General features: G+C 37.2%; 1 protein-coding gene and 1 non-coding gene across 2 annotated transcripts; both read right to left on the bottom strand.

Moving 5' to 3' along the window:
• Positions 1-231: 231 nt before the first annotated feature.
• On the bottom strand, positions 232-339 carry LOC112704486 (small nucleolar RNA R71). Its single transcript, XR_003155110.1, has one exon. It is a non-coding gene; the product is annotated as a small nucleolar RNA R71 (small nucleolar RNA).
• A 13,394-nt stretch (positions 340-13,733) lies between these two features.
• On the bottom strand, positions 13,734-17,431 carry LOC112703149 (uncharacterized). Its single transcript, XM_025754478.3, has 4 exons — positions 16,776-17,431; positions 14,423-14,472; positions 14,090-14,345; positions 13,734-13,968 (listed from the first exon to the last, which is right to left on the bottom strand). Exons 1-4 carry the CDS (start codon positions 16,909-16,911, stop codon positions 13,790-13,792), a joined length of 621 nt encoding a protein of 206 aa, XP_025610263.1. The 5' UTR covers positions 16,912-17,431; the 3' UTR covers positions 13,734-13,789.
• Between the last annotated feature and the right edge of the window lie 6,981 nt (positions 17,432-24,412).

The raw sequence follows: 24,412 nt of genomic DNA, 5'->3' as shown, positions 1-24,412 counted from the left end.
GGACTTCCATTGGAAGATCCTCATCAGTTCTTAGCTGAGTTCTTGCAAATCTGTGACACTGTCAAGACTAATGGGGTTGACCCTGAGGTCTACAAACTTATGCTATTCCCTTTTGCTGTAAGAGACAGAGCTAGAACATGGTTGGACTCTCAACCTAAAGAAAGCCTGGACTCTTGGGAAAAGCTAGTCAATGCCTTCTTGGCAAAGTTCTTTCCACCTCAAAAATTGAGTAAGCTTAGAGTGGAAGTCCAAACCTTCAGACAGAAGGAAGGAGAATCCCTCTATGAAGCTTGGGAAAGATACAAACAATTAATCAGAAAGTGTCCTTCTGATATGCTTTCTGAATGGAGCATCATAGGTATTTTCTATGATGGTCTCTCTGAACTATCCAAGATGTCTTTGGATAGCTCTGCAGGAGGATCTCTTCATCTGAAGAAGACGCCTACTGAAGCTCAAGAACTGATTGAAATGGTTGCAAATAACCAATTCATGTACACTTCTGAAAGAAATCCTGTGAACAATGGGACTAGTCAGAAGAAAGGAATTCTTGAGATTGACACTCTGAATGCCATATTGGCTCAGAATAAAATATTGACTCAACAAGTCAATATGATTTCTCAAAGTCTGTCTGGAATGCAAAATGCACCAAGCAGTACTAAGGAGGCTTCATCTGAGGAAGAAGCCTATGATCCTGAGAACCCTTCAATGGAAGAGGTGAATTACATGGGAGAACCCTATGGAAACACCTATAATCCTTCATGGATAAATGATCCAAATTTCTCATGGAAGGATCAACAGAGACCTCAACAAGGTTTCAACAACAATAATGGTGGAAGAAACAGGTTTAGCAATAGCAAGCCTTTTCCATCATCTTCTCAGCAACAGACAGAGAGTTCTAAGCAGAATACCTCTGACTTAGCAACCATGGTCTCTGATCTGATCAAAACCACTCAAAGTTTCATGACTGAAACAAGATCCTCCATTAGAAATTTGGAGGCACAAGTGGGTCAGCTGAGCAAGAAAATTACTGAACTCCCTCCTAGTACTCTCCCAAGCAATACAGAAGAAAATCCAAAAGGAGAGTGCAAGGCCATCAACATGGCCGAATTTTGGGAGGAAGGCGAGGCAGTGAACGCCACTGAGGAAGGCCTCACTGGGCGTCCACTGGCCTCCAATGAGTTCCCCAATGAGGAACCATGGGAATCTGAGGCTCAAACTGAGACCATAGAGATTCCATTGGACTTACTTCTGCCATTCATGAGCTCTGATGAGTATTCTTCCTCTGAAGAGGATGAGTATGTCACTGAAGAGCAAGTTGCTAAATACCTTGGAGCAATCATGAAGCTAAATGACAAGTTATTTGGAAATGAGACTTGGGAGGATGAATCCCCTTTGCTCACCAAGGAACTGGATGACTTGTCTAGGCAGAAACTGCCTCAAAAGAGACAGGATCCTGGGAAGTTTTCAATACCTTGTACCATACGCACCATGACCTTCAAGAAGGCCTTGTGTGACTTAGGGTCAAGTGTAAACCTCATGCCTCTCTCTGTAATGGAGAAGTTAGGGATCTCTGAGGTACAAGCTGTAAAAATCTCACTAGAGATGGCAGACAACTCAAGAAAACAAGCCCATGGACTTGTAGAGGATGTTCTGGTTAAAGTTGAAGACCATTACATCCCTACTGATTTCATAGTCCTAGAGACTGGGAAGTGCATGGATGAATCCATCATCCTTGGCAGACCCTTCCTAGCCACAGCAAGGGATGTGATTGATGTTGATAGAGGAGAGTTGATCATTCAAGTGAATGAAGAATCCTTGGTGTTTAAGGCCCAAGGATATCCCTCTGTCATCATGGAGAGGAAGCATGAAGAGCTTCTCTCAAAACAGAGCCAAACAGAGCCAAACAGAGCCCCCACAGTCAAACTCTAAGTTTGGTGTTGGGAGGCCACAACCAAACTCTAAGTTTGGTGTTGAACCCCCACATTCAAACTCTAAGTTTGGTGTTGGGAGGTTCCAACATAGCTCTGAGCATTTCTGAGGCTCCATAAGAGTCCTCTGTCAAGCTAATGACATTAAAGAAGCGCTTGTTGGGAGGCAACCCAATGTTTTATAATTAACTATTTTCTTTTGTTATTTTATATTTTTTGTAGGTTGATGATCATAAGAAGTCACAAAATCAATGAAAAAAGCAAAAACAGAATGAAAAACAGGAAGAAAAACAGCACACCCTGAAGGACGCACCTACTGGCGTTTAAACGCCAGTGAGGCTAGCTGTTGGGCGTTTAACGCCCAGTCTGGCACCATTCTGGGCGTTTAACGCCAGAAAAGGGCACCAGACTGGCGTTAAACGCCAGAAAAGGGCAAGAAGCTGGCGTTAAACGCCAGAAATGGGCACCAGCCCGGCGTTTAACGCCAGAATTGGCACAAAACGAGATTTTGCTTGCCATTTGGTGCAGGGATGACTTTTCCTTGACACCTCAGGATCTGTGGACCCCACAGGATCCCCACCTACCCCACCACTCTCTCTCTTCTTCACCCATTCACCAATCACCTCAACACCTCTTCCCCAAAAAAACCCTTCACTTATCAAATCCCATCTTTCTCTTCACCACTCACATCCATCCTTCATAAAACCTCACCTACCTCACCATTCAAATTCAAACCACTTTCCCACCCAAACCCACCCTCCAATGACCGAACCCTACCCTTCCCCCTCTCCTATATAAACCCTCCTTCACTCCTTCCTTTCCACACAACCTAAACACCATTTCTCCCCCCTTTGGCCAAACACAAAGCCATTCCCTTTCTCCTCATTTCTTCTTCTTCTCCTCTCTTCTTCCTTCTTTTGCTCGAGGATGAGCAAACATTTTAAGTTTGGTGTGGTAAAAGCATTGCTTTTTGTTTTTCCGTAACCATTTATGGCATCCAAGGCCGGAGAAACCTCTAGAAAGAGGAAAGGGAAGGCAAAAGCTTCCACCTCCGAGTCATGGGAGATGGAGAGATTCATCTCAAGGGTGCATCAAGACCACTTCTATGAAGTTGTGGCCTTGAAGAAGGTGATCCCCGAGGTCCCTTTTTCACTCAAAAAGGGTGAATATCCGGAGATCCAACATGAGATCCGAAGAAGAGGTTGGGAAGTTCTTACCAACCCCATTCAACAAGTCGGAATCTTGATGGTTCAAGTGTTCTATGCCAATGCATGGATCACCAAGAACCATGATCAAAGTGTGAACCCGGATCCAAAGAATTATCTTACTATGGTTCGGGGGAAATACTTGGATTTTAGTCCGAAAAGTGTAAGGTTGGCATTCAATTTGCCCATGATGCAAGGAGATGAACACCCTTACACTAGAAGGGTCAACTTTGATCAAAGGTTGGACCAAGTCCTCACAATCATATGTGAAGAGGGCGCCCAATGGAAGAGAGATTCAAGAGGGAAGCCGGTTCAATTGAGAAGGCATGACCTCAAACCCGTGGCTAGAGGATGGTTGGAGTTTATCCAACGCTCAATCATTCCCACTAGCAACCGGTCCGAAGTTACCATAGACTGGGCTATCATGATTCATAGCATCATGATTGGAGAAGGAATAGAAGTTCATGAGGTTATAGCTCAAGAGCTCTATAAGGTGGCGGACAAGTCCTCTACCTTGGCAAGGTTAGCCTTCCCTCATCTCATTTGTCACCTCTGTTATTCAGTTGGAGTTGACATAGAGGGAGACATCCCTATTGATGAGGACAAGCCCATCAATAAGAAGAGGATGGAGCACACAAGAGACCCCACTCATCATGAGATCCCTGAGATACCTCAAGGGATGCACTTTCCTCCACAAAACTATTGGGAGCAACTAAATACCTCCCTAGGAGAATTGAGTTCCAACATGGGACAACTAAGGGTGGAGCATCAAGAACACTCCATCATCCTCCATGAAATTAGAGAAGATCAAAGAATCATGAGAGAGGAGCAACAAAGACAAGGAAGAGACATTGAGGAGCTCAAGCACTCCATAGGGTCTTCAAGAGGAAGAAAGAGCCGCCATCACTAAGGTGGACCCGTTCCTTGATTTCCTTGTTCTTTATTCTTCTGTTTTTCGAATTTCATGCTTATGTTTATCTATGTTTGTGTCTTGTGATCATTAGTGTCTTAGTGTCTATGCCTTAAAGTTATGAATGTCCTATGAATCCATCACCTCTCTTAAATAAAAACGTGCTTAATTGAAAAAGAAAAAGAATTGCATGAATTTTGAATTTTATAACAGTTTAATTATTTTGATGTGGTGGCATTACTTTTGTCTTCTGAATGTATGCTTAAACAGTGCATATGTATCTTGAATTTGCGGTTCATGAATGTTGGCTCTTGAAAGAATGATGAAAAAGGAGACATGTTACTGAGGATCTGAAAAATCATAAAAATGATTCTTGAAGCAAGAAAAAGCAATGAAAAAAAAAATCGAAAAAAAATAGAGAAAAGGGGAGAAAAAGAAAGAAAAAGAAATAAAGTTGTGATCCAAGGCAAAAAGAGTGTGCTTAAGAACCCTGGACACCTCTAATTGGGGACTCTAGCAAAGCTGAGTCACAATCTGAAAAGGTTCACCCAATTATGTGTCTGTGGCATGTATGTATCCGGTGGTAATACTGGAAGACAGAGTGCTTTGGGCCACAGCCAAGACTCAATAAGTAGCTTTGTTCAAGAATCATCATACTCTACTAGGAGAATCAATAACACTATCTGGATTCTAAGTTCCTAAAGAAGCCAATCATTCTGAATTTCAAAGGATAGAGTGAGATGCCAAAACTATTCAGAGGCAAAAAGCTAAAAGCCCCGCTCATCTAATTAATACTGATCTTCATAGATGTTTTTGGAATTCATTGCATATTCTCTTCTTTTTATCTTATTTGATTTTCAGTTGCTTGAGGACAAGCAACAATTTAAGTTTGGTGTTGTGATGAGCGGATAATTTGTACGCTTTTTGGCATTGTTTTTAGTATGTTTTTAGTATGATCTAGTTAGTTTTTAGTATATTTTTATTAGTTTTTAGTTAAAATTCACTTTTCTGGACTTTACTATGAGTTTGTGTGTTTTTCTGTGATTTCAGGTATTTTCTGGCTGAAATTGAGGGACCTGAGCAAAAATCTGATTCAGAGACTGAAAAGGACTGCAGATGCTGTTGGATTCTGACCTCCCTGCACTCGAAGCGGATTTTCTGGAGCTACAGAAGCCCAATTGGCACGGTCTTAACGGCGTTGGAAAGTAGACATCCTGGGCTTTCCAGCAATATATGATAGTCCATACTTTGCCCAAGATTTGATGGCCCAAACCGGCGTTCAAAGTCACCCTCAGAAATCCCAGCGTTAAACGCTGGAACTGGCACCAAAATGGGAGTTAAACGCCTAAACTGGCATAAAAGCTGGCGTTTAACTCCAAGAGAAGTCTCTGCACGAAAATGCTTCATTGCTCAGCCCAAGCACACACCAAGTGGGCCCGGAAGTGGATTTTTATGTCATTTACTCATTTCTGTAAACCTTAGGCTACTAGTTTTCTATAAGTAGGACCTTTTACTATTGTATTGAGACATCGAGGGGTAGCTATCTTCATTGTTATGCTATCTTAGATCATTGGGAGGCTGGTCTCATGGCCATGCCTAGACCTTGTTCTTATGTATTTTCAACGGTGGAGTTTCTACACACCATAGATTAAGGTGTGGAGCTCTGCTGTACCTCGAGTATTAATGCAATTACTATTGTTCTTCCATTAAATTCCGCTTGTTCTTGTTCTAAGATATCACTTGTTCTTCAACTTGATGAATGTGATGATCCGTGACACTCATCATCATTCTCACCTATGAACGTGTGACTGACAACCACCTCCGTTCTACCTTCGATTGGGTGAATATCTCTTGGATTCCTGATTGCACGATGCATGGTTGATCGCCTGACAACCGAGTGCTCGCCTGACAACCGAGCCAACCATTCCGTGAGATCAGAGTCTTCGTGGTATAGGCTAGAACTGATGGCGGCATTCAAGAGAATCCGGAAGGTCTAACCTTGTCTGTGGTATTCTGAGTAGGATTCAATGATTGAATGACTGTGACGTGCTTCAAACTCCTAGCAGGCGGGGCGTTAGTGACAGACGCAAAAGAATCACTGGATTCTATTCCGGCCTGACCGAGAACCGACAGATGATTAGCCATGCTGTGACAGAGCATAGGAACATTTTCACTGAGAGGATAGGAGGTAGCCACTGACAACGGTGAAACCCTTGCATAAGCTTGCCATGGAAAGGAGTAAGAAGGATTGGATGAAGACAGTAGGAAAGCAGAGAGACGGAAGGGAAGGCATCTTCATGCGCTTATCTGAAGTTCCTACCAATGAATTACATAAGTACCTCTATCTTTATCTTTATGTTTTTATGCGTTCATCACCATATCCATTTGAGTTTGCCTGACTAAGATTTACAAGATGACCATAGCTTGCTTCATACTAACAATCTCCGTGGGATCGACCCTTACTCGCGTAAGGTTTATTACTTGGACGACCCAGTGCACTTGCTGGTTAGTTGAGCGAAGTTGTGTTAATGCCATGGTATTGAACACCAAGTTTTTGGGGTTCATGACCGGGGATTATGAGAGTTGTGAAAAGTATTGTTCACAATTTCGCGCACCACTGAACATTGAAGCTTTCACGTATAGAGGTCTTCCTTGGAGTTAAACGCCAGTTTGTAACTTGTTTCTGGCGTTTGACTCTGCTTTGCAACTTGTTTCTGGCGTTTAACACCAGAATAGGGCAGAAAGCTGGCGTTAAACGCCAATTTGCGTCGTCTAAACTCGGGCAAAGTATGGACTATTATATATTGCTGGAAAGCCCTGGATGTCTACTTTCCAACGCGAATGAGAGCGCGCCATTTGGACTCTTGTGGCTCCAAAAATTCCATTTTCGAGTGAAGGGAGGTCAGAATCCAACAGCATCAGCAGTCCTTTGTCATTCTCTGAATCAGATTTTTGCTCAGGTCCCTCAATTTTAGCCAGAAAATACCTGAAATCACAGAAAAACACACAAACTCATAGTAAAGTCCAGAAATGTGAATTTTGCTTAAAAACTAATAAAAATATACTAAAAACTAACTAAATCATACTAGAAACTATGTAAAAATAATGCCAAAAAGCGTATAAATTATCCGCTCATCATCACGCGTATGTGTGGATGACGCGCACGCGTCACCTAGCGAAGTTCCCTCTCACGCATACGCGTGAATAACGCATGCGCGTGGCCATAAATCCTCCAAATGCTCATTTTTTCATGAATTCTCCACTTTGCATGCTTTTCTCTTCACTTCTTCCATCCAATCCTTGTCTTATAAGCCTGAAATTACTCAACAAACATATCAAGGCATCCAGTAGAATCAAAGTGAATTAAATTTAGCAAATTAAAGGCTCAAATAGCATGTTTTTAACTCTTAAGCACAAATTAGGAAAATTTCACAAAACATGCTATTTCATTGAATAAATGTGAGATAAGTTGATAAATCCCATAAATTCAATACAGGATAAACTACAAAATTGGGGTTTATCAGGGGACTTATCCCAAGGCTGAAGGAAGGTGCATCATCTTCCCATTGCCAAGGACTAGTAGCAGTACAAGACTACAAAGGAAAGTTTTAAGTAATAATGAAAAGGTATTATGATATAACATCAAAGCTAATAAAAAGGATATTAATTAAAACTTACACATTCAGCGGAGGTTCTTGCTTCGACTGCCTTGCGGAAGATTCTTAGCCGGCCTGGTTTTCGGGTTCCAAGGGGTAGCTATAACAAACAGAAAAGAGTCCAATAATGAACCGACAAATTTACTTCATATTTGAACTAGCAGTCAAAAAAGCTCAATCATCAAGAAGAACAGACGGAATTGATTTCTGGATTCAAATGAACCTCAAATAAACTCTATAATGAACCAAAATTACCCAGATTTGAACAAGCAGTAAAACTTACACATCAAGGTGTACTTTTTCTTCCGATTGCCTTGTCAGAGCTTCTTCACACGGTTGCTGTTGTGGTTCCGGAGGGCTGTTGCATTAAACAAAAAAGAGTTCAATAATGACCTAAAATTATTATCCTATACCATTAAAACTAATAAAAAAAATTTTAAGTGCAACTTACTCATTAACAGAAGCTTCTTCTATTTGACTCTCTGAAGGGATATAGTTGAATGAATAGAATAGAAACTGAGAAACTAAAAGCTGCACATTGAAAAACTCATATATCCAGAGATTGAGAATGAGTTTCTTCTCCAACAGCAATGATTTGTAGTTGAGGATCAGGTGTAGTACTACTAACAATTAAACACAAATTTTGTGTGATTAATTAAATAAAAATTAATACCTAAATCTAAAAGACCAACGTAAATATTTCAACTTACATAGTTAGAGTTTCTAAACTCTATTTTTCCTTTTTTTTTTTTGATGCAGTTTCTTTCTTCTAAAAACTCTCACCAGGGTTTCAGGGGTATTTTTGCTAATAAAAAAGATACCAAATTAAAATCATCAACCAAGATTAAAAGCAGAAGATTAAAAACACATTAAAAATCATTTTTGGATTCCAATGAACCACAACTAAACCTAGAAATTAACCGAATTTACCTAGTATTGGTCGGTGTATTTACAGGCGGTGTCGAGCTCGTCTGAGTTTGTAACAGAGGTTCGCTGCCCAAATTTACAATCAGCAGTCTAAGTAAAAAAATAAATATTATCCAATAAATTTAGAGGAATTACATGAGGTTTTAGGAAAAGTTAGCAAACAAAGAAAAGAACTTTATATAAGAAACTGAATTTTATGTCTGCAATAAATCATTTCGCGCATCTTTTGAGTGACAGTCATCCGGAGCAACATTTGTTTTTTGAGCTCCATCATTTTTTCTCTTTGTTCTTTTTTCTTTTTTCAGCTCCAACATTTGTTTCCTTTTTTCAGCAGTCATGTCCTCTACTTGTTCACTTCTGAAAATTCATACAATAAGTATCAATGAATATCAAACAAACATAGCAATGAACCAAAAATAATCATTTCAGAAACTTACTCCTTTTCAAGCACACATGAACAATTTTCAGCAAATACAAGCAAAACTAAAACAAATGAATATTAAACAAACATAGCAATGAAGCAAAAATAATCATTTCCCAAACTTACTGCTTTTCAGATTTAGTTTTGCTTTCCAAATCCATCGGAACAAGCTTCCTTATTTTGCTTTTGTTTTTTCGCCACCCTTTATGGTTGTTTTCTTTTCTTTCACGGCGTTTTCTCAATTTCTTCTTCTTCTCTACAACACATACAAAAAGTTTTGTTAAAATAACAAGATAGTTTTCAATAAGCGATGGTGAGAAGTATACTCAGATTCAGAATAATTGTCATCTTTCGAAGACGAATCCAAAACAACAATTTTCTTTTTTTTTTCTTTCTTCTTCTTTTCCTTCTTTTCCCCCTTTAGAAAAATTGTTTTCTTTTCCACCTTCTTTTCTTCAGTCTTTCTCCTACTTAATTTTGCTCTGTACACAAGTCTCTAAAACAGAAACTTATTTAGTTAGCAGAGTATTTTAGAAGCATCTGAACCAAATTTTCAAGGGAAATTTTTATTTAATTTACCATTGAGTCAGTTGTTTCCATGGCAATCAGGTTTAGCAGATTCTTCCATGTCCAGTAGGCCACCCATGGTGGCCCGGGAGTATCATCTGCTTCCAGTCGAGAAAACTTCGATTCATGAAAATATATTATCATTAAAACGAAGACGCAGTCATCAACGGAAAGTTTCTTTCCTTTTCTATGGGCTTCGATCCCCTTTTTAGAAAGCTTAGCACATGATATGTCCAATCCCATCGTTGGAGGTTATCCACATGAAGGGCAAGCGAGTTATGTATCGGGGAGGCCGTGCTTACTGTCATTGGCAGTAAGAAGCACTTTTGGACAATGATGACTGTAAGAACCGGCTTAATCACTTTAGTAAAAATAATAATTTTTAAGTGTTCAAAGTAGATTCAAAATTTAAAAGTTTTAATTTGAAAATTTAAAGGTGAAATTTGATTTCAATGAATTTTTTCTAAGTTGGAAAATGTATCTTTTTCGAAAATTTTTTGTAAAAATGTGTACTGGCGCTTAAGCTGGCAGTACCGGCTCTAGTCTGTCTAGTACCACATATTTTGGAAAATAAGATTTTGAAAGTTGATTTATTATTTTGAAAGGATAAAAATAATTTAGAATCGAAAATTGGGCGTTGATCTTAAAGGTTTTGGCCCAAAGTGGGACAAACGGACTAAGAACGCTAACGAGTTGGACCGGACCCAAACCGAACCCAAGGCCCAATATATATATACATGTTTAATGAGCTTTCAGCTTATTTCAACCCTAGAAACATGAGAGGGGGCGTTGAGATGGTGAAGAGAGGAGAAGAGAGATGGCACTATTCACCTTCTCTTTGTTCTAGCCATAACTTGAGCTACGGAACTCCGATTGACGAGCCGTTTGCAGCGACGCGAAGCCCTTGAGCTCTTTGTTTATATCTAAGAAAATCTGGTAAGAACTTAAAACTCACGCTCTAGTTTCCTGCCCTAACTTTCTGCATTTTTGGGGTTTGGTTTTTGAGTAGATTTTGTGATTTTGCTTGTTTAGGTGATTTCTAGGAGCGAATAATTGTTAGATTTTATCCCTAGTCTCATTGGGTAAGGTAAGGTTTCACTAAACTCTTGTGTTTAGTTGTTTTTGTGAATCCTAGGCTTGATGTTTGTATGTTATATGATGTTAGTTTGAGCTTTGGTGCTTGTTGGAGTTGGCTTGGGTTTTTGGAAGCTTGTTTGGACTCAAAGAGGTGTTTTGTGCATATTGGGAATTGGCCAAGGTATGGTTTCGGTTTCCTTTATGTAATATGTAATGTTTCGTGAACCTTAGACTAGTTGACCTTAAGATAGGATTGGATGTTTGGGTGTATGTTTAATTGTATGTGATTTTGATGTTTGAAGATACGTTGTATGGTGGGGATGATGATACAGAGTTTTGGAATGTGGAATAAATGAATTTTGATGTTGATTGTTGGTAATTAATGACTATGAAGATTAATGGTGAATGTTGTGATTTATTATTGTTTATGAGGATTGTGGGAAAGTGAATGTTGATAATGATTGCTAATGTTGAGATTAATTGAGGAAGAGTATGATATTAATGTTGATGACAAATGGGTGAAGGATGTGAGTTTTATGAGAATAATGTGAGGAATAAACATTTTGATGAATTTGGGTAATGTTAGATATTGTTTGGTGATGACTATTGAAATTGATGAGGATTTGTAGTGGTTGTTGATGTTGTTGTTGGTTGATGATGATTATGAATGTTTATAATGGTCTTGGATGTTGATTATTAAGGGTTTCGATGGTGTTGAATGGTTTAATTGGGCTATTATAGATGGTTGAGTTGGGAGAGTATGGTATGGACTTTTATGTTGTTTTGGTATTGTCTGGGTTATGATTAGTTTGGTTTTAAATTGGGAGTTTTTGTAAAATTGAGGTTTTTAGACTTTTAGTAAAAACAGATCTTTGGTGAACTTTGATGGATCATAATTTGAGCCTCAGTTTTCAAAGTGTGTTGAAATTTGCCTTAAATTAAAGTTCATGGAAAAATCTTTAAATGGATATAAAGTTCGTAGGAAATAAATTTTGTAGAGGAAGTTATGATCATTCAAAGTTTGGTGTCAAAATCTGAATTCTGTGTATGCTGCAGAATTTGTTATTTCTGGTTTGTGTGTGCATGCACAACCTTGTGCGCATGCACACCCCTGTGAGTTTCTGAACCTGTACGCACGCACAGCCTTGTACGCATGCACACACAGGGGAAGGCTTGCTATTGAGAGCGCTACCACGATCTGTGTGCACACACAACAAACAAAGTTTTGCAAGTTGTGCGCACTCACACGTTGGAAGGTGCACTCTGTTGACGGCGTTCGCATGCCTTGTGCAGATGAATAGAGTTGAAAATTTTACAACCTGTGCGTACGCACACGTCTATGCGTACGCACACATTTGAAAACTTTCCTGGGTGTGCGCTCGCACACCCCTGTGCGTACGCACATGCCCTGTTTTTCAACTAAACTATTGTTTTTAATTGTTTCACCTTCCTAACAAGCTTGTAAGCTTTTGTAACACCTATTTGAGACTCTTTGGCTTATTTCGGGTATCAAAACATGGCAAAGGTCCTAGGAGATTCAATTTGGGTATTACCTTGAAATGTTAGATAACGGAGGTTTAGGTTTCTGGTGTATTGAGGATGAGTTTGGTTGAGGGAGAAGGAAGAGTAGTGAACTTGGTGATTACTGACAAGAAATTGAGAAACTGATGAACTAATGAGTTCAGAGTGGAATTAAGAACCGATGAAGGTTATTATGAGCTTGATGGATATTGAAGGAAAGTGTGCCATACACTATATCCTTGGAATGTTGAGAATTGATAATTGAAAGTAATTTGAGATGAGAAATGGTGATGACTGGTGATGATTTGAGGTCGATGGACTTGTTGGATGTGGATAGTGTGCCAGGCACTATATCCTTGGAATGATAGTGTGCCAGGCACTATACCCTTAGAATGATTTATGATGAAATAGATGTTGTTGTTATTTTTCTTCTCTGCCGCAAGAGTGTGTCAGGCACTATATTATCGGAATGAGCATGCAAGTGTGCCAGACACTATATCCTTGGAATGATAGTGTGCCAGGCACTATATCCTCGGAGCAAAAGCGTGCCAAGCGCTATATCCTCGGACGTGGTAGAAAGGCGACATCCGAAAGGATGTGTCGGGTTGGCATTCGTAGATCGACAAGTGATATCATGAGCCAATAGGACAGGCATTCATCATGTGCATCTACTACGTGTTTTGTTTGCTTTGTCTAATTTCATCACTTGCCTAAATGAATAATATGCTTATTTGCTAGGTGTTTTACTTGCTGTACATGTATATTACTTGTGTTTTACTTGCTTGTATTATTTGTGATTGTCTGGTGCTGAGGAGGTAGGCAGGCGGTGGTGATAGGATCGCACAGAGGTTAGGTTGGTGAAGGCTGTGGGATACAGCGGTGTGATTAGTATTAGTTAGAATTCTCCTAACTTTAGATAACCCGGTTTCTGGTTTAAATTCCTTATTTATTTAATTTATTCTAAGCTTGAATATCCGTATTAGATGTGAAGTTCTAGGAGCCTTCGGCGTCCCGGAGTCTTACATCTTACATTTTGGACACTATTACCATGCTGAGAACCTCCGATTCTCATTCCATACTTCATTGTTGTTTTTCATATGCAGGTTGTAATTCACCTCGGTGAAATTGCAGATATGGTGGCAGAGCAGAGTATGGTTTCTTCCTGGTCTATTTCTGTTTTATTTGGTTGTAGTACTTTCTCTCACCCTTTTTGTTTTAGACTTTATAGCCTTAGAGGCTTACTTGAGAGATAAGTTGTATAAGCTGTTTTAACTCCAAAACTCTGTATTTTTTGTTGTAACTAGTCGGCTTAAACTCCGCAAGCTGCGGCTAGTTTCCTATGATTATTATACTCTTATATTTATATATGTTCTATTCTTTTGCACCTATACCTTGTATCTTATATGTTAGCTTCGTGTGAACGTTTCGCGCTTTTGAAATTCTGTCTTTGAGCTTAATCCTTCATCGGGCTTCTAGAATATATTATTTCCTTCTATATATAAATATGTATAAGCCTTAGAATTGTCGTAACCTTTGATTAACCTTTGCTTTACGGCTAGAGGTAAGGTTTAAAGTAATTAGGGTGTTACAATGAAAACAGTCCTTTTGAATTTCTGTCGGTTCTCTTCCTCTTCAATACTCATGTCAAGCACAAATTTTGTCAAAGATGCCAAAGTAGCACCTTTAAAGTTGTCAATTGTCCCCTTTTGTTCCTCAGTCAGTTTGTTGTACTCAACTTTTTCAGAAAAACCATCCCCTACAATATTTTAATATAGACAAATCAGTTAAAAAGGCTCAGTTTCATTTTCTATATTCAAATGAATCTAAAATAAAGCAATGAATGAGCCGAAATAAGCACAAGGTGGAAAGTATATTACCGCCGTAATTTATAACCAGCGCATCTCTTATCTTGGCAGGTGTTATGTATATTCTACCATAGAGAATGTCAAAGTATCCATGATAGTCATCATAGCAACGAATCAATTCTCTCAAGAGCTTGTGAGAGACATTCATTTCTGGCACATGTGCCAGTCCACCGAATCTCATTTCTTCCACAATATTTTTATTTTCCTGACTCATTTCTTTGAACACCCTTGCTATTGCTTTTGTTTGGCATCTCAGATCGTGATTTTTCTGCAAGGTTTTGAAATAATATGTTATAATATATTTATAATACAAAAATAGAGTTTATTTAATGTGTATACGCTTACGTTATAGTATGGCTTCTCCTTTTTTGTGACCATCATCTTTTTCATTATTGCTGTAAGGACAAAAATATTTAGTCAATACACCGACAAACACAAGCATGCATACTTGAATCTGGTGAACATAACTCAAATCCCCAATGAACTTAATTCTATTCATATTTGAATAAAAGGTGATAAACATTCAATCAGCAAGAAAATCACATTTCAAATCATTTCTGATTGCAAATGAACTCAAGTGAATACTTAACAATCAAGTGAATGTAACTCAAATCCCCAATGAACCAAATTCTATTCATGTTTGAATAAAAGTTGATAAACCTTCAATCAGCAAAAAAATCACATTTCAAATCATTTCTGCATGCAAATAAACTCAAGTGAACACTTAACAATCAAGTGAATGTAAATCACCAACTCTAATGAACCGAATTCTACTCATGTTTGAATAAAACGTGATAAACTTTCAATTGGCAAGAAAAAAATGTCTGCATGCAAATGAACTCAATTAAAGTAAGTGATTAGCCGAATTGTATATCAGAATGAATAAAATAACAACACATTTCCATTCGTATACCCTAGTTACGAAAAAAAAAATAGAATCAGAATATGTCGATCTACTAGACGAACCAACTTAATCAACTATACCTTAAATAGAACTAGGAGAAATGCGAGATTTGTGAGAAATTAAATGAACATAATAACAATAGTTTTCTCATACCTTATGGAGTTTCTGTTCTTATTTTTGTTTGTCTTTTCTTCTTCCTTTCGAAAGCTTCACATGATTCTTCAGTAGAGCAGTTTTTGAAGAGACGAATGTAGTTTGAGAGATTTTGAGAGAGATTTGAAATTCTCCAGTAGCAATTTCGAGTGTCAAAAAGGAACTTTGTTTCACATTCAATGCGTGACTAAATTGGTAATGTTTTCAGGTTTCTGCGTGTGTAATACACGTTTCATTTAATGAGATTGGATTTTTTTGGTATTGGGTCTACTTGGTTGAACTTGGATGAAAATTTTCTTGGATGTGTAGCCCAACCATATTATAAATGTGTAAATTTTATTAATTTTCATTAGATCTAGTATTTGATTGGACCTAAAGAAGCCTTGAACCTAAAAATTGTTTTTTGACAGATACATCAACCTAATAAGGATATGATCATAAGTTTATTTATGCAAGATTCCTCTCTCATATTCTCCTTTAAATACGATAAATAAAGAGCATGATACCCGAACTTAATAGTGACTTGATTGTCAAAATTCCTTACAGGTACTCCAACCATCAGTTCATCGAATCATTATCGATTACGAATTCACTATCCTCCCTACCTTCAAGTTAACCCAACTTAGAATCCAGGTTAGCTCTTTCGTAACATTGGTGTAAGACGCCGAATTTTTAAAAATTAAATAATAAATCATTACTCCTTATAACCTTTTCCAAACCTCCAAAACCGCTTTACTTAAAACAAGTTCTTTCATACAAAACTCAGTTCCTACTTAACCAAGATTTTTCAAACCAACTTCAAAACTATTTCAGATTTAAACCTCTTTCAAAAGACTAAAAGAATCATTTATTAATTAAACCTCACGGCAGAGTCTCGAGACTTTAGGAAGGATGACATGACAACCAATCTTGTTCTTTAAAATTATTAAACTCCTTGAATCATAATTCCTTAAAATGTAGTTGTTAAATCAAACTCAAAACATGCTTCTTTTCTTAATAAATCAAATCCAAGGCATAATCCTTTTTATTAATAGTTCGAACTTAAAACATAAATCTTTTCTCCATAAAGATCAAAACATACTCTTTTCTCAATAAACCAACAAAACCCATTCCAAATATCCCAAATCATTTTAAATGCCGATTCATTTTTAATATCAAATTAATCCCGAACCAAGAAAATTATTTTACAAAGTATTTAATCAAACTAACTTTCCCACTCAATATTCAGAAACAATCACAATTCAATCATCATCATAATAACTTTAAACCAAATACAAAACCTAACTAAACATCTTCAATCAATCAATAAACCATTCAAACTAGCATTTACATTTATTCAAGAAAACTCGGTTTAATTCATAAAACTTACGAAATCATAAAAATATATTTTTCAAATTAATATCAACTTAAAACAATTCTTGATAATAAATTAAGTTTAGGAAATCGCCCTATCTCGATTGTCGAAATCCAAAAGCTATGAAACGCGTCAAAAATCTCTTTTTCCTTCTGACCCGCAGCAGCGGCAGCTTCAATCACAACATGCAATGACCGAAACTCGACCCTAAGTTGCCAATATCTCAAAATCCCTAACGGATTATTACAAAACATTAATTTCAAGGGGTTTCGGAAACGAACGCTTACCAAGAAGACAGCTAGCGGTAGTTACCAGCGGCGCAGCTTCCAACAGCAGCGGCAGCGACAGCGAAGGCAAAGCACAGCGGCAATTCCAGTTCTTCCTCTTTGCGTTCTCTCCCACGAGATCTCTCTCTTTCCTCATATCTCACTTGCTCTCTTTCTCCACTAGCTCTCTCTTCCTCTAGCGACCTCCACCACCACTGCAGACCCAACTGTGGCAGCGGTTCAGCGACGGCCCAGCAACAACAACTATAAATCCCTTGCAGCTCCACGGACGGCGACACAGTCAATGGCAGGGACGAGCTCCATGATCACGTCGTCTCCCTCTCGGCCTTCCTCCCTCGCGCAGATCCTCTGTCTTTTCTACAACAGTTAGACGGTAACTTCAACGAATGGCGGCGACGGCTTTGCATTGAACGGCGAGAGCTCTTTCTCGCAAGCACTCTCTCTGTAGCTCGACGGCAATGGCTACGCAGCCCATGGCAGCGCCTCCTCACTGCAGCGGCGTCGACCGCGGTGGCAAGACTCACGGCGCCAACACGGTCTTCCTCCATTTCTCCCTTCTCCCACGGCTCTGGTTCTCTCTCTCTCTGTTGTTGGGTGTGTGTATGTGTATTCTTTGGAAGAAAGGAGGGAGGTATGGCGGCTGAAGAGAAGAAAATATTAGGGTTGGAGATTTTTGGGGATATTTAATAAATTAGGGTTTTTTTTGGGACAACTAATAATATAATTAGGGTATAAATTTTTAATTGAGAATTTTTTTTCTTTCAATAAAATTATCTTTAAAAGAAAATACTATTTATTTATAAGTTTACAAATTTTTTTCAAATAATTACTTTAACTCAAGAATTAGAGATAATAAAAATCAATTTCCTTTAAGATTATAAGATAAAGTTAAAAATTTAATTATTCAACTTAAAACATATAAAATTCTTATATTATTCAATTACTTAAACTTTAAATTATAAATAAAAAATTAATTTTTATATAAAATCTCTTAAAATATAATTTTAATTAAATATAATAAATCATAAATAATTTATTATTTAATTTTTAAAAATCTGGCATCTTATAAGTGGCATTATCTATTGGGACTTTCACTTAATGATTTTAGAGAACTAACCTCTCTCATTAAAAATATGTGATGACATGATAATTAACCAACCTTTACACCAAAACTACTGTCACCTAATCATCTTAGAAGGCAATGACGAGAGTCTTTAATCATGGGAGAACACCTCTATGAAAGAAACCATCTACCAAGAGTATAGCAAACCACATTGAAAAAGCCCTAGTCACTACAAAAATTACTCAAATTCCTAGTAGATAACCGATGGAGCTTCTTAGTCAAGAAAAAGAGGTAGAGACATGAATTTTCACTAGTGCTGATATGGAGATCCCAAATAGGTTTTGTAACCCTACTGATATGGATGTTTACGATGGAACTATTGACATGCAACATCTCCTAGAAGCCTTCAAAAGATAAATGGTCCTCGAAGGGGTCTTAGATATCCTTTAATACAAAGCCTTTTCAATATGCCAAATGCACCGTAAATCAAATTTAAATTGAAAAAAGTTCATTAAACCTCTTAAAATGAAAAAGAGTTTAAACTCGAGTTGTATTCCAAAAAATACACAACAAGATTCACAATGAACTTTGAGGTTTTGTTTGTGAGAATGAGAATTGAGATTAAAGGAATAATGACCAAAATAGGTAAACGAAAAGTGATTGAAGAAATCTAAATCAATAGAATAAAAAAGTCTTGGCTTAGAAGTGATTCGTAGGGTTATTATCCTTGTCTCCTAAGTTTTGTTAGTGAAAAAGATATAAAATTGTTCCAATAAGTCAACTATCAAGTCAACTATCAATAGCATAAAAAGTCTCTTAGAGTTTATTAACTAAATTAATAAGTCAACCATCAATAGGTTATATGTAATGTGATCCTATCACATTAATGTAAAATGGTTACAGAGTCAAGAAGATTATCGTCATGCATTCGAAGGCAAATAAGAAGAATAATTGATGACATATGAAGATAAAACACAATCATAATCTATTAAAAAAATTATATTATATACAATGCTACAAAGACTTAGATCACAATAATTCAAGATAGCACTACACTATGAAGTATGAATACAATCACTACTCTTACACTGAAGTACATATGATACATGGAATAGATGATTTAGGACACCCCGATCCCAGCCCCATGAAGAAGCCCCTAAACTGGATCTTGGGATAGCCATGATAGTACGATTCTATCCCTCGAAAAAATCCTAACAAAGAGAGGGGAAAAGACTCTATGCTCCACAACATTGTGTCTTGCAGCTCCATTTAATCGCAGAAGGGGCTCTGTCATCACTCGCGTGTGGTCGTTGGGAGTTGTCTCGGCTCCTCAATTCTACTAGGCTCCAATTAGAAGTGTATGAGACTATCTCCCAAAGGCTCAAAATTGGACCACCATCTGATATTTAGGCTGGGATCTGGCTCGTAACTCTGGCCAAGGTGGCAATGGGTGGTAGAGATTCTCCAGTTATAACTCAGCAAGAAGAACCTCGTGTAGCGAAATTTGGTTCACATGAAGGAGTAAAAAATATAAAGGAGAAAGGTCCATTGCCTTAGGTTTACATGCGAACAAGAGTCTAGCCCCAAATAGTGTACTCTTACATCTTGGGTTATCACTAGGGGTGGTAATATTAAGGTTGAATTTGTTACTAAAATTTTACCCTACTTTACTTGTAGGTTGTGAACAATCCAATCCTAATTTTACGCATGGTCAACTCGCAGATATCCGACCCTGCTCGTAAATTTTTACAAATATGCAATATTATTATATAACCTAATGAGTATACAAATAAAAAAAGTACCTACTCAAATGAATATGTTAAAAACATCTTTTTATAAAGAGTCTTGTGTTAAAAGTGTGCTTTGTTTATTTGGCAACACTTTAAAACAAAATAACATTTTTATAGCATATCAAATCAAACCCTATAATTTATCATCTAATGGTAAAAAGGATACATCTTTACATGAAGACAATTATAAAATCTTCATGATACTATCCACCAATAAAAAATTCAATACAAACAACACAATCATCCACAAACAACACAGCTGGCCCATAAATAACATAACCATCAAATCTTCAATTTTACATAAAAGTCTTTGCTTAAATTAATAACACAAACACAAATAAAATATTATGATATAATATTGTATTTATATATCACTAAAATAGAATTGTTTTTTATTAAAGAAAAAGTATTAAATTATTAATTGATGATCTTAACTTAATAATAAAGACTTTTTGCACTAAGTGAGAAGTCCTTAATTTAACACTACCTACATATAACATATTTTTATAACATATACATATAGGGTACGAGTTGATCGGGTAGGATTGAGATTCAACCCGCGCTTAAACCCCCTCCACACTCAATTCTACCCGTAGCGAGTCGGGTTGACAATCCTACCCGACCGGATTGAATATCTACCGGTAGAATGCATGCTACCACCCTTAGTCATCACAAGAAAATAGCTCCGGCAGCTCAACGTAGTCACTGTATACTAGTCTGACCCCTAGGGCTATAGTTTCTGTATTCCTATGTCTAATGCTATAGCTTATCGGAGCAAGCAAATAGTAATCATAAGCAAGCACAAACAATTCACATAGCACAATCATAAAGAGTATGAAACAACTTATATGATAACATGTCCTATAGCATATCCAAAATTGGCGTTATGCATCGCCAACCATGGGTAAAATGAAGTTATCATTCCCACATTATATCAAAGTATAGAGAAAGCGGGACAAATCCACATCCTTGTCACACCAATAACTATCTATCCCTTAAACTTTTTGGAATTACCGAATTAATCTCTTCTTTTGTTAAATGATCATTTTATCCTCAATCTTGATTAATAATTTTTTTCTCCTCAAAGATTCAAAATTACCTTTTGTTCCTTAAATTTTATCTTATTTATTATTTTATCCTTAAGTATCATAATTACATTCTTATCCCTAATCTTTATTTTAATGGCCATTCTACTGTTTATCTTCATTGTAATTATTATTTGTCTTGAAATTTTATTTTAATTATTATTTTATCCTTAAAATTTATTATAATTACTATTTTGCTCTTAAATTATATTTTAATTTTAATTTTATTCCATATTTTTATATTATTATATTTTTAACCCTAAAATTTTAATATTTATATTTTATCTTAAAATTTTTTTATTTACACTTTTGTTTGTTTTTCTCCTCATGTGTTTATTAGTTATCTATTGTCTTTATACTCTCCTCACTTTTATTTCATAGCTGTCTTTTAGCTGTAGTTTTTGTTTTCATAACTTTTCTAAATTATAATAGCCCTAAATTATGTTTTAGAGATTTTTAATAATTTTTTTGGTAATTTTTAATATGCTGATATTTACACTTTAAATCCTATTTACTAAAGTTTTATGTTAACACTTGGAATTTAAATACCATAATATAACTTTTCGATATTTATATTTTAACCACAAATGCCTCAAAACCAAACCCTAATGCCTCCAAAAGTTTTTTCCTGAATCGTAAGCCATTTCAATCAACGATTTAACATTCAAACATCATCAAAGACATATTTAAACATTTAAAAGCATCAACACATCATTATACACATATAAGGGTTACTTTGTTTTCGAAGACCGACCTCCAATTTTGAGAGCTTTTCTTCTTGTTTTTTTTATCGTTTCTGTTGAGTCTGCAGCGGAATTTTGACTTCTAATAGCTACAAAGTAATATGAAATTGAACACTACTCACAATAATGCACTCGCTATATAAGAAAAGGAAATAAAATAAAATAATAATAATAATATGAAAAGAAGATGTGAGTATATATAGTTGTTATTGTTGATGATATCAATTACAATTCTTGAGACGTATATATAGTATCTCTATGCTATAACTTCAACGAATAGGAATAAAATTCTCCGACAAAAACTCCTTACTAAACATTTTGAGTTCTCTTCTATTAAAACTCAATTTTAATTTTACTTCCTAAAATTACTCTTATCCTTCCTTTATTCTCACAATTCTCCACCTCGGTCACAATTTGAAATCTACTCAAATTTTGGACGATCAAAGTGTGGTATTCATATATGGTTGTGTCAATTTTACAATGACTGCGTACGTGTCCTTGTTCAGGATCAAACCAATCGTAGTTCTTTTATTTCTCCATGTAATGCCTAACATGAAGCAATATTGAGCAATTCCAAACAGTGTTGGAACTTGTTTCCTGACACTACTTTAGTCAACATATCAGCAGGGTTTTCATCTGTGTGTACTTTTATAAGAGAAATGTTACCTTTCTCTATAACATCGCGCACGAAGTGATATCTTACATCAATATGCTTGGTACGAGCATGATGAACCTGATTTTTAGCCAAATGAATTGCACTTTGACTATCACAACTCAGATTCACGCAATCTTGCTTCAACCCCAAATCATCTAGAAGACCCCTTAGCCACAATGCTTCTTTCACCCCTTCTGCTACTGCCATGTACTCAGCTTCTGTAGTAGATAGTGCCACTGTAGCTTGTAACATCGATCGCCAACTAATTGGAGCACCTTGTATTTTATATACATAACCAGTCATAGAACGTCTTCTATCTAGATCACCAGCATAATCAGAATCAACAAAGCCGCTGATTTGACATGATTTTCCACTAAAGCATAAACCTGTGTCAATGGTGCCCTTCAAGTATCTTAATATCCACTTGACTGCTTCCCAGTGTGCCTTACCCGGGTTTGCCATGAACCTGCTAACGACACTGACTGCCTGTGAAATATCTGGGCGTGTACATACCATAGCATACATTAGGCTACCGACTGCACTAGCATAAGGTACATTTTCCATGTAAGCCTTATCCTCTGCTGTTATGGGAGATTGTTTACCAGAGAGCCTAAAATGTGGAACCAACGGCGTTACCACTGATTTAGCATTTTTCATTTCAAATCTTTCAATGACGCGCTCAATGTATCCTCTTTGGCTCAAGAACAATTTTTGGCTTGATCTCTCCCTTTTAATTTCCATGCCTAATATTTTTCGTGCAGCACCCAAGTCTTTTGTTTCAAATTCTTTACCAAGTTGAACCTTTAACATATCTATCTCTACCTTGCTCTTAGAGGCAATAAGCATGTCATCCACATACAATAGAAGATAGATATAATCACCTCCAGGAAGCTTACGAATGTATACACAACAATCATAATTACTTCTGGAAGAACTTTGTTTTAACATAAAGGAGTCAAATCGCTTATACCATTGCCGAGGAGATTGTTTTAATCCATATAGCGATTTCCTCAAGCGACATACCTGACTTTCTTTACCCTCAACCTTGAAACCCTCAGGTTGATACATGTAGATTTCTTCCTCTAAGTCACCGTGCAAGAATGCAGTCTTCACGTCTAGTTGTTCCAACTCAAGATTACTATGAGCGACAAGACTTAAAAGCACCCGTATGGAAGTGTGTTTCACCACAGGAGAAAATATCTCATTGTAATCAACACCTTCTTTCTGTGCAAATCCCTTTGCTACTAACCTAGCTTTGAATCTTGTACCATCTGACTTAGTAGGATCTTCTTTTCTTTTATACACCCACTTACAACCAATTGCAGTCTTTCCCACGGGCAATGGGACCACATCCCATGTCTTGTTCTTATGAAGAGATTGCATCTCTTCCTCTATAGCGACAAACCAACTCTCTCTATCTTTGTCTTTGATAGCCTGTTTGAAGGTGACCGGCTCATCATCCTCCACTGAGAGTGCATAATCTACCAGGTTTAGCTGCCCATAATGTCTCAAAGGCTTGTCTGACCCGAACTTCTGAACAAATTTATAATTTCTCTTTGGCCTAGTAGATGCCAAAGAATCCTGCTGCTGCTGTTGTAATGCATGTGCATTTTCTCGCTGAATTTCCTCATGATCAAGTTCATCTTCTGCGTCATCTCGAGTAGCATTAGGATGCTCCACCTGAACATTATTAGAGTCTATTTGTTGGTATTTAGACTCTATCTCCACCACTTGAGTATTTGAAGTTTTTCCAACATCACCATCATCTGGCACCACATCTTTAGACAAAGCTACCATAGATCGTTCATCAAAGGTAACATCCCTGCTAATTACAAACTTAGAATCATTTACACTCCAAAGGCGATAGCCTTGAACCCCTCTTGGATACCCCAAAAAGATTGCCTTCTTAGCTCTATCATCAAGCTTATTATCTTTAACATGATAATAGGCTGTGCATCCAAAGACTCTGAGTTTTTTGTAATCTGCATGTTCCCCTGACCATACCTTATAAGGTGTGTCTCCATCTAGAGAAGAATGTGGGGATCGATTCACTATGTAGCAAGCTGTAGCAATCGATTCTGCCTACCATTCTCTGCCTAACCCAGAATTAGAGCGCATACACCTTGCCTTCTCAAGTAGCGTACGATTCAGTCGTTCGGCGACTCCATTCTGTTGTGGTGTCTCTCTAACTGTCCAGTGTCTTGTAATGCCTTCTCGGTCACAAAACTCCTTGAAAGCCCCATCCGTGTACTCTGTGCCATTATCAGATCGTAGAGTTTTCAGCTTCCTACCTGTTTGGTT

The sequence above is a fragment of the Arachis hypogaea genome, chromosome 7, assembly GCF_003086295.3.
Source record: "Arachis hypogaea cultivar Tifrunner chromosome 7, arahy.Tifrunner.gnm2.J5K5, whole genome shotgun sequence".
Lineage (NCBI taxonomy): Eukaryota > Viridiplantae > Streptophyta > Magnoliopsida > Fabales > Fabaceae > Arachis > Arachis hypogaea.
This window is presented reverse-complemented; position numbering and strand designations above follow the sequence as displayed.